Source organism: Myxine glutinosa, chromosome 13 (genome assembly GCF_964187855.1).
Source record: "Myxine glutinosa chromosome 13, kmMyxGlut1.1, whole genome shotgun sequence".
In the NCBI taxonomy this organism is placed as follows: domain Eukaryota; kingdom Metazoa; phylum Chordata; class Myxini; order Myxiniformes; family Myxinidae; genus Myxine; species Myxine glutinosa.
In genome coordinates, this window is record NC_136273.1 from 16,387,589 (window position 1) to 16,401,681 (window position 14,093).

Here is a 14,093-nt window from a genome sequence, read left to right on the forward strand (position 1 = left end):
GGGTCCGCCCGCAGGAGGGCGGCCCCGACGTGGGGGTCGGGCCACTGGCGGTGGATGGTCCACATCGAGGTGGGCCGGCTTGAGGCGGTCTACCGAAACGCGGTCAGGAGTACCGCCGATGTCCAGGGTGAAGTGCTTCGCCCCGGTCTCCAGCACGCGGAAAGGCCCGTCGTACGGGGGCCGCAGTGGTGTCCGATGGGCATCGTGGCGGACGAAGACGTACTCCGCCGTGCGAAGCTCCGGGGCGACGTGCGTCGGTGGGTGCCCGTGGCATGCCGTTGGCACCGGGGCGAACCTCTGGGCGGTCTCTTGCAGAGCGGAGCGCTGCTGTGCCGCGGACCATGGTGCCGTGGAGTCGGGGAGGAACTCGCCCGGCACCCGCAGCGGTTGCCCGAAGACCAACTCCGCCGCGGATGCGCGCAGGTCCTCCTTGGGCGCCGTCCGGAGGCCCAGCAGGACCCAGGGGAGCCTGTCGACCCAGCCGCCGTCGCGGAGGGTGGCCCGGAGCGCGGCCTTCAATGAGCGGTGAAATCGCTCACACAGGCCGTTATCCTGGGGGTGGTAGGCCGTGGTTCGGTGCAGCCGGACCCCGAGCCCCTGCGCAACCGCCCCCCAGAGCTCCGAGGTGAACTGGGGGCCGCGGTCGGATGAGATGTCTGAGGGGGCGCCGAACCGGGCGACCCAGGTGGCGATGAAAGCCTGCGCGACATCGGCCGCCGTTGTCGACGCCAAGGGCACGGCCTCCGGCCACCAGGTGGTGCGGTCCACCATGGTGAGGACGTGGGTGAAACCCCGCGAGGGGGGCAGAGGTCCCACCAGGTCCACGTGGACGTGGTCAAACCGGCGTTCCGGCACCGTGAACGGGGCCAACGGGGCCTGGGTGTGCCGGTGCACCTTGGCGCGCTGGCACGCGAGGCATGTCCTGGCCCAGCCGCGGACGGCCTTCCGGAGGCCATGCCAGACGAACTTGTCGGCGATCAGCCTTTGGGAGGCCCTCGCGCCCGGGTGGGACAGGCCGTGGATGGCGTCAAACACCTGGCGCTGCCAGCCCGCGGGCACAATGGGGCGAGGACGCCCGAGGGAGACGTCGCACAAGAGGGCCGCGCCCGCGCCGTCGAACGGCACCTCGGTGACGCGGAGGCCCGTGACGGCGGTCCGCAAGGCCTGGACGTCGGGGTCAGCGGCCTGGTCCGCTGCCATCCGGGCATAGTCGATGCCGAGGTGGACTGCGTGGGCGACGGCCCGGGAAAGGCAATCCGCCACCGGGTTGTCCTTCCCCGCGACGTGCTGGATGTCCGTCGTGTACTCGGACACGGCCGAGAGGTGACGCTGCTGCCGGGCCGACCACGGCTCGGTGACCTTGCCCATCGCGAAGATCAGCGGCTTGTGGTCGACGAAGGCAGTGAACGCCCGGCCCTCGAGCAGATGGCGGAAGTGCCTGACCGCCAAGTGAAGTCCGAGCAACTCGCGGTCGAAGGTACTGTAACGGCGTTCGGGCGGGCGAAGCTGCCGGCTAAAGAACGCCAGCGGTTGCCAAGCTCCACGCACCCATTGCTCGTGCACCGCGCCCACCGCGTAGTCCGAGGCATCGGTGGTGAGGGCGATCGGTGCATCGGGCGCCGGGTGCGCGAGCATGGTGGCGTTAGCCAAGGCGAGCTTCGCGCCCGTGAACGCCGTGTCCATCTGCTCGGTCCAGGTAACGTCGCCTTTGCCCGGCTTACCTCGGAGAGCTTCGTGCAGGGGGCGCAGGAGCTGGGCGATACGGGGCAGGAACCGATGGTAAAAGTTCACCATGCCCAGGAACTCCTGCAGCCCTCTGATCGTGCGGGGGCGCGGAAACCCCTTCACCGCCTCCACCTTGGCCGGCAGGGGGACGGCTCCGTGCCTGGTGACATGGTGCCCCAGAAAATCGATTGTGGCGGCGCCGAACCGGCACTTTGCGGGGTTCACAATCAGGCCATGCTGGCCCAGGCGTTCGAAGAGCGTGCGGAGGTGGCGTAGATGCTCTTCGCGGGACGCGCTGGCGACGAGGATATCGTCCAGGTAGACGTAGACAAAATCCAAGTCGCGCAGGACGCTGTCCATCAGTCGCTGGAACGCCTGAGCCGCATTCTTCAGACCGAAGGGCATGCGCAGGAACTCGAAGAGTCCGAATGGCGTGATGACCGCCGTCTTCGGGACGTCCTCCGGCCTGACGGGGACCTGATGGTAGCCGCGTATGAGGTCCACCTTCGAGAAGAAGGACCTGCCCGCCAAACGGGCGGAAAAGTCCTGAATGTGGGGGACGGGGTAGCGGTCGGGAGTCGTGGCGTCATTGAGACGGCGATAGTCCCCGCACGGTCGCCATCCCCCGCCGGGCTTCGGCACGATGTGCAGCGGCGACGCCCAAGCGCTCTCTGAGCGCCGAACGATGCCGAGTCGCTCCAGGGTAGCGAACGCCGCTTTTGCCACCACCAGCTTCGTCGGCTCGAGGCGGCGTGCCCGGGCGTAGACCGGTGGCCCGACGGTGGGGATGTGATGGGCCACCCCGTGCTTGACGGCCCCCGCCGAGAAGGTGGGCCGCGTGAGGGCCGGGAAGCCGGCGAGGAGGCGGGTGAATGCGTCCGCTGCCGGAAGCGTACAGACCAACGTGGCCGGAACCGAATCGTTCGGCAAGCCGCTTGGCAAGCCGCTCGTTGAGCTGGGCAACGCACATGCGAGCGAGCTGAACGTCTCGGCCTGGACAAGCCGTCTGCCCATTAGGAGCAGGAGCCCATTAGCGCACAGGAAGTCCGCGCCAAGCAGTGCCATGGGCACGTCGGCGGTGACGAACGTCCATCGGAAAACCTGCCCTCCAAACCGCAGAGAGAGGCAGCGTTTTCCGTACGTACGGATGGGCGTCCCGTTCGCGGCAAGCAGCGCGGGCCCCCCACCCGCGGCGTGCTTGTCTGACGTGCCGGCGGGAATGACACTCACCTGTGCTCCCGTGTCGCACAGGTAACGGCGCCCGGAGAAGGTGTCCGTTATGAACAGCAGGCTGCTCGAACGGCCGGCGCTCATCGCCACAATTGAGCGCCGGCCCGGGCGTTTCCCGACCCGTTGAAGGAGCACGGCGGATGACACCGCCGAGCTTCGTGGCCGAACTTGGCGTGGAACCAGCACCAGGTGGTAGAGCTGGAGGAGCGCGGCTGGCTCCGCCAGGCCGGTGGAGTCGACGGGTTTCCCCGCGGTGGCGGTTTTCGCCGCGGCGGTGGGCGGGGCGTGGCGGCGTTCACGAGGTGCGTATCAGCATGCTGCTGAAACTCAGCGTGCTGTAGAAGATGATGCTGTGGAACAGCAGCGTCGAAGGCCGTGACGGCCACGCCAACGCTCGCCCGCGTGTCCGAAGCGGCGAAGTACTTGTCCGCCTCGGCCGCCAGTGCTCGGGGTTCCGTTAGCCCGGTCCCGGCCAACGCGAGGCGAACCTGCGCTGGAAGTTGGCGACGGAAAAGCGCCCGGAATAGCGAACCGGGGGCTTCGTCGCCCAACAGTGACAGCATATGGTCCATTCGGACCGACGGGCACGTCTCACCGAGCTCGGGGAGATCCAGGAGGCGGTCGGCCCGTGCGTCGTCCGTGAGGCTGAACGTGGCTAGGAGTAGCCGCTTGAGTGCCTCGTACTTGTGGCCGTCCGGTGGGTGGCGAAGGACGGACACAACTCGAGCGGCCGTGCCGGGCCCGAGGGAGGCGACGACATGGCAGTAGCGCAGGTCGTCGTTGGTGAGGCGCCGAAGCTGAAATTGGGCTTCGGCTTGAACGAACCAGACCTCGGCCTGGGCCTCCCAAAATTCGGGAAGTTTAATCGCCATTGACTTGTCGTTGGCCATTGCAATGGCGTCGTGTTCGGAAGGATCGCTACGGCAGATCCAACGTCGAGGGTCACCAGTAAAGCGCGGCGTTACGCGCGCTGCTTGTGAGCAAGGAGGAAGCGGACAAGCGGTAACATATAAACGTCTTTATTGTAAGACTACACTGTAACACTGTACCGCTCCGGGCTGGGCGCCCGGTGTATCCCATGAGGCCACGCCTACCCCTCGGACGTGGCCACCGCCCACTTGGTGCGTGGAATGATGTCACCACGCCAGTGGGCTTTTGTGTCCGCCACAATAGCAAAGGGTATGAATACTTATGTAAATGTGATATTTCAGTTTTTTCTTTTTAATAAAATTGCAAAACTTTCTAAAATCCTGTTTTCTCTTTGTCATTTTGGGGTATTCAGTGTAGATTGATGAGGGAAAAATGAATTTAAACGATTTCAGCATATAGTCAGGTTCACTATGTGAATAAATTCTATTTCGTTCAAAATCATGGTAGATTAGCAAACCTATACATTTTTGGAAAGGTTATAGCATAAGGAAACTAAAAATCAATGTTTACATTTGGAGAGATACCTGTATGGCGGCCATTTTGGATTTTCAAAATGGCCACTGTAAAATACATATTTTGTTCTATTTCTGCCTCTAATTACCCTAAAAACTTTTTAAAATATACTAAACCTATATTTTCAGGGACAAGGAATCCAATGAAAGTATCAAATTAGTGCTATGGGGAATGGTAAGACACGAATCAAAGGTTTTGAATTGCAAAATACTGTCTTTATATTCGCGATAAGTTGCATAATCAAATGCATGTTATCATTTTGTACAGGCAGTTAATAACATCAAAATGTGTCACAATAATTCATATCACCAAACATACACAGGCAGTCAGCAAAATCATATATACACATGCAGTCAGTATAACTTCACATCTACACAGGCAGTCAATGACAAAATATACACAGGCAGTCAATGGCATCAAACATACACGATTACAGAATATGCCATTTAGAGTTCGTCATCGCTGTCCTGTGTGTCGTATCCGACAATATAGTCCGCATCGTTTTCACAGTCCGTTCCACACAAGCAAAGGTCGGTCAAATTGATTGGCAAATCGAATTGGTCGAATGGTCGATCGAATCGAATTCGATGAATCGAATCGAATCGAATTGGTCGAATGGTCGAATGGTCGATCGAGTCGAATGGTCGAATTGGTCGAATGGAATTGGTCGATTGGTCGAATTGGTCGAATTGGTCGAATCGAATTGGTTGGAATTGGCAAATGTAAACATTGATTTTCAGATTTTCCATGTAATAACGTTTCCAAAAATGTATAGGTTTGCTAATCTACCATGATTTTGAACGAAAAAACATAGTGAACCTGACTAATAAGGCTGCAACATAACAAAATGTGAAAAAAGTGAAGGGGTCTAAATACTTTCTGAATGCACTATATATATATATATATATATATATATATATATATATATATATACCTATATGAAGGAAACTTTTCTCCAGTCATATCTTGTTTCAATTCCATTGCGAAAAGTAACTTTGCTGGATTCATTTCATTTCATTGCCATTGATATTTTATAGTTATATTGCTTGTTGCTTTTTTTGGTTTCTGCATTCGAGTGATTGTATTTATGTTTCATATTGTCAATTTGATTTAATATTTCTGGTTCATTGAATTTATACTCCTGTTTGCATCGGCCCTAAGCTCACATTTAGTGAAACAGGGCATTTGCACTGACTGTGTTTCCCATGTTGATAAGATCATGGACGAGCAAAGGCGACTACACTGCTGCTCAATACTCCGCACTACCATGCCCGTTCATCGTTAAAGTTGCTGTAATTGTAATGTTTTGATAAACCATTCGTTTTATTCATTCCCACAAATGAAGATTGGTACATCATCATGGCATATAAGCCAGATGGCAGATGGTGTGGTGACGACTGTACGGTACTGTTGTCTATTAATTTTATTCAGTTGCTACTGTGACCGTCATGCTTGACAACCCCAATTACCTGAGAGAAAAATGTTGGTGGCAATGGGGAGCCAACAGATAAACTTTTATGCAACAACATGTTAAGGGGTGGTGTCCAGAGAATGTAGCTTTTACTTGTTTAAAATGTCTTCAGTTGTGTTGCCGGGGAAGAACCGAAAACCCCAGGTGCTAGAAATTTTTGGTTCTGGCCCACGACCAAAAATATTTGAGGACCCCTACCCCTGACCTAGAGGTATGCTTACTCACCTCTGAGCTGTCTAGCCTGGGTTCAAATGTCATGGCAACTGTAAACTATCATCCTGGTGTCTCGCAGACAAGACGAGGCATTAATGTGTTCAATGTCTGTGCCGTCCCTCGGAAGACCTTAAACTTGGCATCTCGTCTGTCAGCATTGGTTGGTGGACATGAAAAATCCCACGGTGTCCTTTGTGAAGAGTAGGTGACCTGTTGCCGAAACCCTGAACGAATTCCTGCTCTAACCTAAAGGGGGCATTTCATCTCCACTGCCATGCCCCTGCAATAACTGACCGAATTGTCCACTTTTACATTTGAGAATGCATAATGGCAGAAAGGATAAATTCCGGTTGTTTGTTTGACAGTTTTGATTGTGTTGTCATTTGAATGTGAATTATACCATTCTATCCTTTTCCGCTTCTCTGCCCTTTTAGCGTCCTCCATACTCGTATGCGCAACTGATCTCGATGGCACTTCGCAGCTGCTCAAGTCATCGGCTCACCATTCCCGAAATCTACCATTGGATACAGAAAAAGTTTCCGTATTTTCGTTCCAATGCAAATCGACGTTGGCGGGTAATCCATCATTGTATTCCAAACATTTCCATTTTGTCCTCTGGCAAGGTGAACTGAAAGCCGGTTGGGGGAAGCTGCTTACTAACATTAATTTACGCTATCAAGGTGAAATGAATATATCAAATGGTACTTATTGCAGTTATAATGTGGTGAGGTCGTATCTTTAGATGCAATGCAAGACAGTAATACCTTGCTTAGCGCGAAGGGTGTGTTCCTGGAGAAGAGTGCGTTAATCGAAAATGCGTTAAAACAGGTCACTTATACCATTGTTTATATGGAGATGCGTTCCCAACAACGTTATTTCTTACGCATGAGCGGTACATGAGGGCTTCATTGGGAGTATCGGTAATAGCACTAATAATAATAATACAAATGGTAAACACATTATTATATAAAGAAAATAATGTATTTTTATTATAATAACATCAGAAAGTATGAACAAAAACATCAAATTAAATAAATGAATAGGATTATAGCTATTTAATTTATATATATATATATGTGTGGGAAAAGTACATGCCCAGACCAGGAATCAATCCCAGGTCCTCTGGAAAACCGTAACAATGCTCTGCCATCTGAGCTGGGTGACGCTGACTGAGCATGCAATTTTCCCACACATAGAATTGCCACTCTCTTTCCGTCATTGCTTCCGGGGCACACCATAGGAGCACCAACGGCCTGCTCACGAGAGGGTCTTCCTCCAATGGGGGTACAAATCCATGTCTGCAATTATAAACTCCACTGGGGTCATAGAAACACAGTGCTCATTTTCCCACATATGTCAATTAATTCGTTATAATCCTGTTCATTAATTTAATTGTGTTTTACGCCCCCAGTGGTAGATTGTGTTTTTCTGTGTTTCTGTGTATTTGCGTTTCTATGCCCCGCCCCCAATTAATTGTGTTTCTACGCCCCCCCCCCCCCCCCACCCCCAAAGACCGCCTTCGACCCCGATTTTTTTTTTTGTTAATGCCGGGAACAAACGTTGGTACATCATGGGTGATGAACAGAATGTTGTGGTCACGTTTCATTGGAATTGTATGTGTCATTTCGGAGAAGAAAGCAAATACCTATTTTGGGGGGGGGGGGGGGCAACCCTCCAGTAAATCCCACAGGGCCCGGTTTTTTTTTTCCCCGTGAACAAACTTTGGTACATCACGGGTGATGAAGGTTGTGGTCAAGTTTCATCGAAATTGTGTGTGTGGTTTGAGAAGAAAGCAAATATCTATTTTGGAGGGTCAAACCTGGACCCACTTTGACCCCCCGCCCCATTTAACTGCCTTAAACTTCGATTTTTTTGGTGCCGTGAGAAAACATTGGTACATCAAGGGTGATGAAGGTTGTGGTCAAGTTTCATCGGAATAGTGTGTGTAGTTTCAGAGGAAAAAGCAAATTCCTATTTTTGGGGGTCAAACGTGGATCCACTTTGACCCCCTGTAGACCCCCTTAAACCCCAGAGCTTTTAATGCCGTGAACAAACTTTAGTCACAACACAACAAATATCATTTGTGCCAAGTTGGGTCACAATCCCATCAGCGGTTTCGGAGAAAAAGTTGCAAGTTGCTCCTGCACCTCCTGCACCTCCTACATGGCAGCGATGGAAGACGAGATGGGAGGAGGCGCTTCCTGCTGCAAAACAAAAGCGGAGTAAACAGCGCTGATTGGCTCTGAGCGTGTGCATACAGCACAAACAATGGGGGCAGATGTGTTTTATCGGTTTTCATGAAAAAAATATTTTGAGTAAAATAATTGTCCAGGACAAAAAGCTCGATAATGAAATCAGCGTTAAGTGAGGTATTGCTGTGCACCAGATATCAAGAACGTGCGGTTCTTCGACCCATCCCATTCTGATGACGTTTTTTTCTCTGCCTGTCCCCCCTTTGTACTTCCTCTTCCACACTGTCCGATACTAGAATTCTGTCAGACACACCCTTTCCCTGCTGCCCATGTTCACAAAGGAAAGAGTTCCAGGGGAAAAGCTTTCATTTTGGTCAGTTCGTGATGAACCGGCTGAGGTAGGGAACCCAATAAATGGGAACATTTTGCGGAATGATTTGGCTTGGATCTATTTTAACGAATCGAGGAAAACGGTCAGAGCTGGAAATGGCAGCCGGACAAGTTTCCCTTTTTTTGTTCTGCAACAGCTGGTACCATTGCATTGGCATGACCTGTTTTTCGTTTGTTATTGCTCCAGACACAGGCTCGATTGTCCGCTACAACAACGGAACGTCTTTTCAACCCTACAAATCAGGACAGCCCGATGAACACTGTTAATGCAATCGGTATGGCTGAGGGATCATGTTGGAGTGGGAATCTTTGCTTTGCAAGCTAATAATCCAACTTCACTTTCAGATACACCCTGGTGACCTACTCTTCCAAATCCTTCCACAGCGTCTCCTTCCCATATTTTGGTGCCTGTACTCTCTCCGATAATTGTTTCGAGTCCTTCACCGGTTGTCACGAAGACTGCACAGACAAGACCTCGCCTCCTCGCTCCAAAGGTAGTGCCCCACTATTTATTGCGACCAGAACTCACCTGCTCAAAACATTTGATGACCAAGCCAGTCAGAACAGTAATTGATGGTTTACTCTGTTATTCGGATGATTGATTTGTAAGTTAACCCGTTGCTGTCTCCATCCTGGAAATGTTCAAGTGTCTTCTTCAAAGCCACAGCTTGTTTCGCAACCTTCGAGATCTATTTTATTTGCTGTGCGGTTATAATGTTTTTTTGCATTCAGAACTGGAGGCTAACGGACGAGTTAAATGACAAGATGGTGTAAGATTAATGCTCGGGAAAGTTTTTGTGTATTGGGAAAGTGTTTGAATTGATCGTTTACAGGGATCCTTGGACTACAGTGTGGAAGGATATTTAATTGAGTTGTAGTTAGTGGGTTTGTATACCGTGATGACATCATGTCGTATCAAGTAGTTATCTTAGCAGCGTCTGTCCTTAGGAAGTGAGCTCAGCCCTATGGTTGGTCAAATAGGTCATACCTCTGTCAACAACAGGTTAGGTAATCACATGAAGGTGTGTGTGTGTGTGTGTGTGTGTGTGTGTGTGTGTGTGTGTGTGTGTGTGTGTGTGTGTGTGTGTGTGTGTGTGTGTGTGTGTGTGTGTGTGTGTGTGTATGTATGTATGTATGTATGTATGTATGTATGTATATATATATATATATATATATATATATTGTTACGGATCTCAAATGTCGGCTCTCCCCTTATCAAGGGGGGGGGGGGGGTTAATCCCCTTGTCCTCTTATCTGGCCGACGCGACCCTGGAAGTTATAACGTCCTTCCTGGCACGGCGTTAGGTAGGGTTTGTTCGGCCTAGGGGTTCGCTACTACCTAAGTGCTAACGCCGACCGGAAACGAGGGAATAACTCCCGCTCGAATCACGGATATGGACGGAATATTGCCGAGCGGAGAACAATCCGCGACCCAAGCTGTTAACAAGTGACTAGACCCGATTCTAAGCAGTTGCGATCGTGCCACAGTTACCCAATGGAGAAAAGACTAATGCGATCGGATGGAGAGGAAACCAGGAAAACAGGAAGAAAAGGATGGGTTTATTAATTATGTACAAAAAGAAGAGGAAACAAAAGAAATGTACAAGAAAGAAAGAGGAAGGAAAAAGTACACAGGGCAGTCTTAACTACAGTCTTAACTTATTCCCTGGACAAACGGGCCCGTCTCACACCCAGTCACTCACACGGGGATTGCAGATGGTAGGGTGGAAGATCCGGTGATGGTGTCCAGGCTCCAGTCCGGCTCCGGTCCAGCAGACGAAAACCCGGCAGGCAGCTCTTCACGTATTGTAACGCGAACGGACAATTATAATGACGGGGGGAAGGCTGGTATACTGGCGTACGTAATATGCGCACTACTTGCTCCAAGCGCGCCCTCCCCAATGTCCTGCACGCTGCAGTTCGTGGCAATGCGTGCCGCGCGCTCGCCCTCAGCACAGCGGGTTTTCACAGCGCGTCTCTTTGGAATAGCAATGCCAGCGAGTCCTCTTTACTAAGCGTGATTCCTTATACTCGCGAGTCCTCCGTAATCATGACAGTCCTCTCCACAACGATAAGTCATTTTATCACGCTGCAAATTGTGCCAGTCCTTTCTGCACAGTCCTTTATCACGCTGCAAATTGTGCCAGTCCTTTATCACGCTGCAAATTGTGCCAGTCCTTTATCACGCTGCAAAGTGTGCCAGTCCTTTATCACGCTGCAAATTGTGCCAGTCCTTTCTGCACAGTCCTTTATCACGCTGCAAATTGTGCCAGTCCTTTATCACGCTGCAAATTGTGCCAGTCCTTTATCACGCTGCAAATTGTGCCAGTCCTTTATCACGCTGCAAATTGTGCCAGTCCTTTCTGCACAGTCCTTATGAGGGCTTTGTGCACTGGCTTTTATAAGTCAAGCCAGCGATCGCTCTGCAAGCCCCAACCACGCCCTGTCAGGCGATGTCACTCCAGCCCTGGTTGGCTGGTTATGGCTTACTGGCCCCGCCCTGACGGCTGGGTGACGTGGCCACACCTCCTCCCTGGCACTCCGCCCCCTTTTTCCGGGCTTCACCTCGTGGCCTGTGGCGGCGTTGAGCGAGCTCAAGGGCAGCGAAGGCTGCGGCCAAGGAGCGTACCAAATTGGGAGGGGCCATGGGGCACAGACTGGGGAGCGCGCTTAATGGTGTCGCTTGGAGGGAGGCTGCAAAAATGGACGGAAGGGCCTACTCTTATTTGATTGATGTAACGCAGATTCAACTATTGGGAAAATGGCCTTATCTAACACATACTAAGAAATAACTGACGTCCTATGGTGGCCTACGTGTTGCTTGTGGCCCATCTATGGGGTGCTACCTTTAACCTTTAATGATGTTATCTTTATTTACAAGTGTGGGTTCTCAAAATCGCAACAATATATATATATATCTGTGCAGTGTCTGTGTTGTGTTGTGTTGTCTTGTCACTGAACTACTTTCTCAAACCTTTGTGAAATCGTACCAAACTTCTGGTATGCACATATCTCTCCCGTCGGTTTGTCCTAAGGGTATTTATTTTTGAAAAATTTTCCAATTTTTTTTGTTTTTTGGGGGGAATGTTTTTGGGGGAATTTTTTTTTTCAACTTCAATTGTTTTTAAAATGTGATATCACGTATATTACAAATACATTTGTGCAAAATAATTGTTTGAATTATGATTGGTTTAAACCATGACAAAACGGCAACTCGGGTACAGTCATTTATCTATACTAGGACGTGCCCGTACGTGGGTGCCCGTTCCTTGCCAAAAAAAAAAAAAAAAATGTCTTCGCCCATGCATGCATGGGCGTGCCCATGGGCCCATGGGCGTGCCCGTAAGTGCGTGATGTGACCGTACAATGAATGTATCGTCCCGACGCCGCAGCTCGGATGGCGCTGCAGTTAATCGGGCCTGTATCGGCAGAGTTATTATAAACGTGTACTACAATCGATCGTACCTTACAGCGTCTGCTCGCCACGTTCAGCATCAGTACGTCGTCACTATGACTATCCGTAAGTCCGGAAGTGACGTCCTCATTTGACTGTCCGGAAGGTCGCATATCGCAGTTACGATGAATCGCAAATTAGTTTTAATTAGTTTTAAAACATAGTTTAACGCCAACATAGCGCCAACATAGTTTGCCAACGTGAAATAAATGAATACGCTCTCAAATGTGCCGTCCGAGGCAGAGTCTGTTCGCCACGTTCGGCACACATGATAGCTCGCTGCTCTCTGATTGGTTGAATCGTTTTTTGGACATAGCTCGGTAACTACTTCTCTGATTAATATGAAACCTTGAAAAGGCACATCCTCGGGTCCCCAGCAATATACCTGGCAAGTTTCAAGTATATCGGACCCGTGGTTGTCGAGAAACAGCGGTCACAGACAAACAAACACACAGACACACACACACACAGAGATTACTGGAATTATAGATAGACTAGGACGTGCCCGTACGTGGGTGCCCGTACGTGCGTGCAAAAAAACATGCGTGCAAACAACAACAACAACAAAAAAACTTTGAAACCACGTGGCAGTAACGACCACAGAACCCCCCCCCCCCTCTATTTACATGAAATGGTTTGGTCCATTCGCAAAGCCAAAGCGAACGGCGAACGGCTAAATCGCCATAGCTCGGTAACTACTTGTCCGATTAATATGAAACCTTGAAAAGGCACATCCTCGGGTCCCCAGCAATATACCTGGCAAGTTTCAAGTATATCGGACCCGTGGTTGTCGAGAAACAGCGGTCACAGACACACAGACACACAGACACACATACACACAGAGATTACTGGAATTATAGATAGATATCTACACATCTGGGCAGTGTCTGTGTTGTCACTTAACGACTCCCTCAAACTTTTGTTTCCGTGGTTGTGAAGTGTTTTTAATAACGTTGTGGTGGTTTTGAATCACGTGGTGGTGAGGTATTTTGAATTATATGGTGGTGAGGTGTTTTTAAATCACATGGTGGTGAGGTGTTTTTAAATCACATGGTGGTGAGGTATTTTTAAATCACGTGGTGGTGAGGTGTTTTTAAATCACATGGTGGTGAGGTGTTTTTAAATGACGTGGTGGTGAGGTGTTTTTAAATCACATGGTGGTGAGGTGTTTTAAATTACTTGGTGGTGAGGTGTTTTGAATTACTTGGTGGTGAAGTGTTGTTTTGAATTACTTGGTGGTGAGGTGTTTTGAATTACTTGGTGGTGAGGTGTTTTAAATTACTTGGTGGTGAGGTGTTTTGAATTACTTGGTGGTAAGGTGTTTTGAATTACTTGGTGGTGACGTGTTTTGAATTACGTGGTGGTGACGTGTTTTGAATTACTTGGTGGTGAGGTGTTTTGAATTACTTGGTGGTGAGGTGTTTTGAATTACGTGGTGGTGAGGTGTAATCGTCCCAAACTTCCAGTCTGCACCTACCCCTCCCCTACGTATGTGCTGAGGGGTTCTTTCTTGGAAAAAAAAACATTCAACCTAAATCTTCAACCTAAATTGCCTATAAAAATGTAATATCACAATCACAACAAATACATTTGTGCAAAATAATTGTTTGTATTATGATTGGTGTAAATCATGACAACACAGCAACTCAGGTACAGTCATTATCCTCAGCTAAAATAAGCCCAGTCCTCTGTCCTGGTGGTGTTGGCTTAGCGGTTAGGGTGCCGGCTTGGGGTCCTAGGATCCTGGGTTCGAATCCCGGTCGATCGCTGAATTAACGCCAGGGGGGTTGACTCAGCCTGTCATCCTTCCAATGTCGGCAAATTGAGTACCAGCTTGCTGGGATGAATGATCACGGTGTGTACCCCGATTTAGAATAGGTACACCGTATCCCTGCGCATCGTAAGAGGCGACTGAGGGTTGGCGTCAGGAAGGGCATCTGGCCATAAAACATTGCCTCAAACAGGGAACTGAAGC

General features: G+C 50.4%; 1 protein-coding gene across 2 annotated transcripts in view; it reads left to right on the forward strand.

Moving 5' to 3' along the window:
• The window catches only part of LOC137438632 (uncharacterized), a 44,027-nt gene that overhangs the window by 25,637 nt on the left and 4,297 nt on the right, over positions 1-14,093 (forward strand). For both annotated transcript variants that reach the window (XM_068133853.2, XM_068133854.2), the window contains exons 4-7: positions 6,517-6,657; positions 8,571-8,672; positions 8,852-8,939; positions 9,049-9,158. In XM_068133853.2, the coding sequence (XP_067989954.2) occupies positions 6,517-6,657; positions 8,571-8,672; positions 8,852-8,939; positions 9,049-9,158 (441 nt within the window). The remainder of the gene's footprint in view (positions 1-6,516; positions 6,658-8,570; positions 8,673-8,851; positions 8,940-9,048; positions 9,159-14,093) is intronic.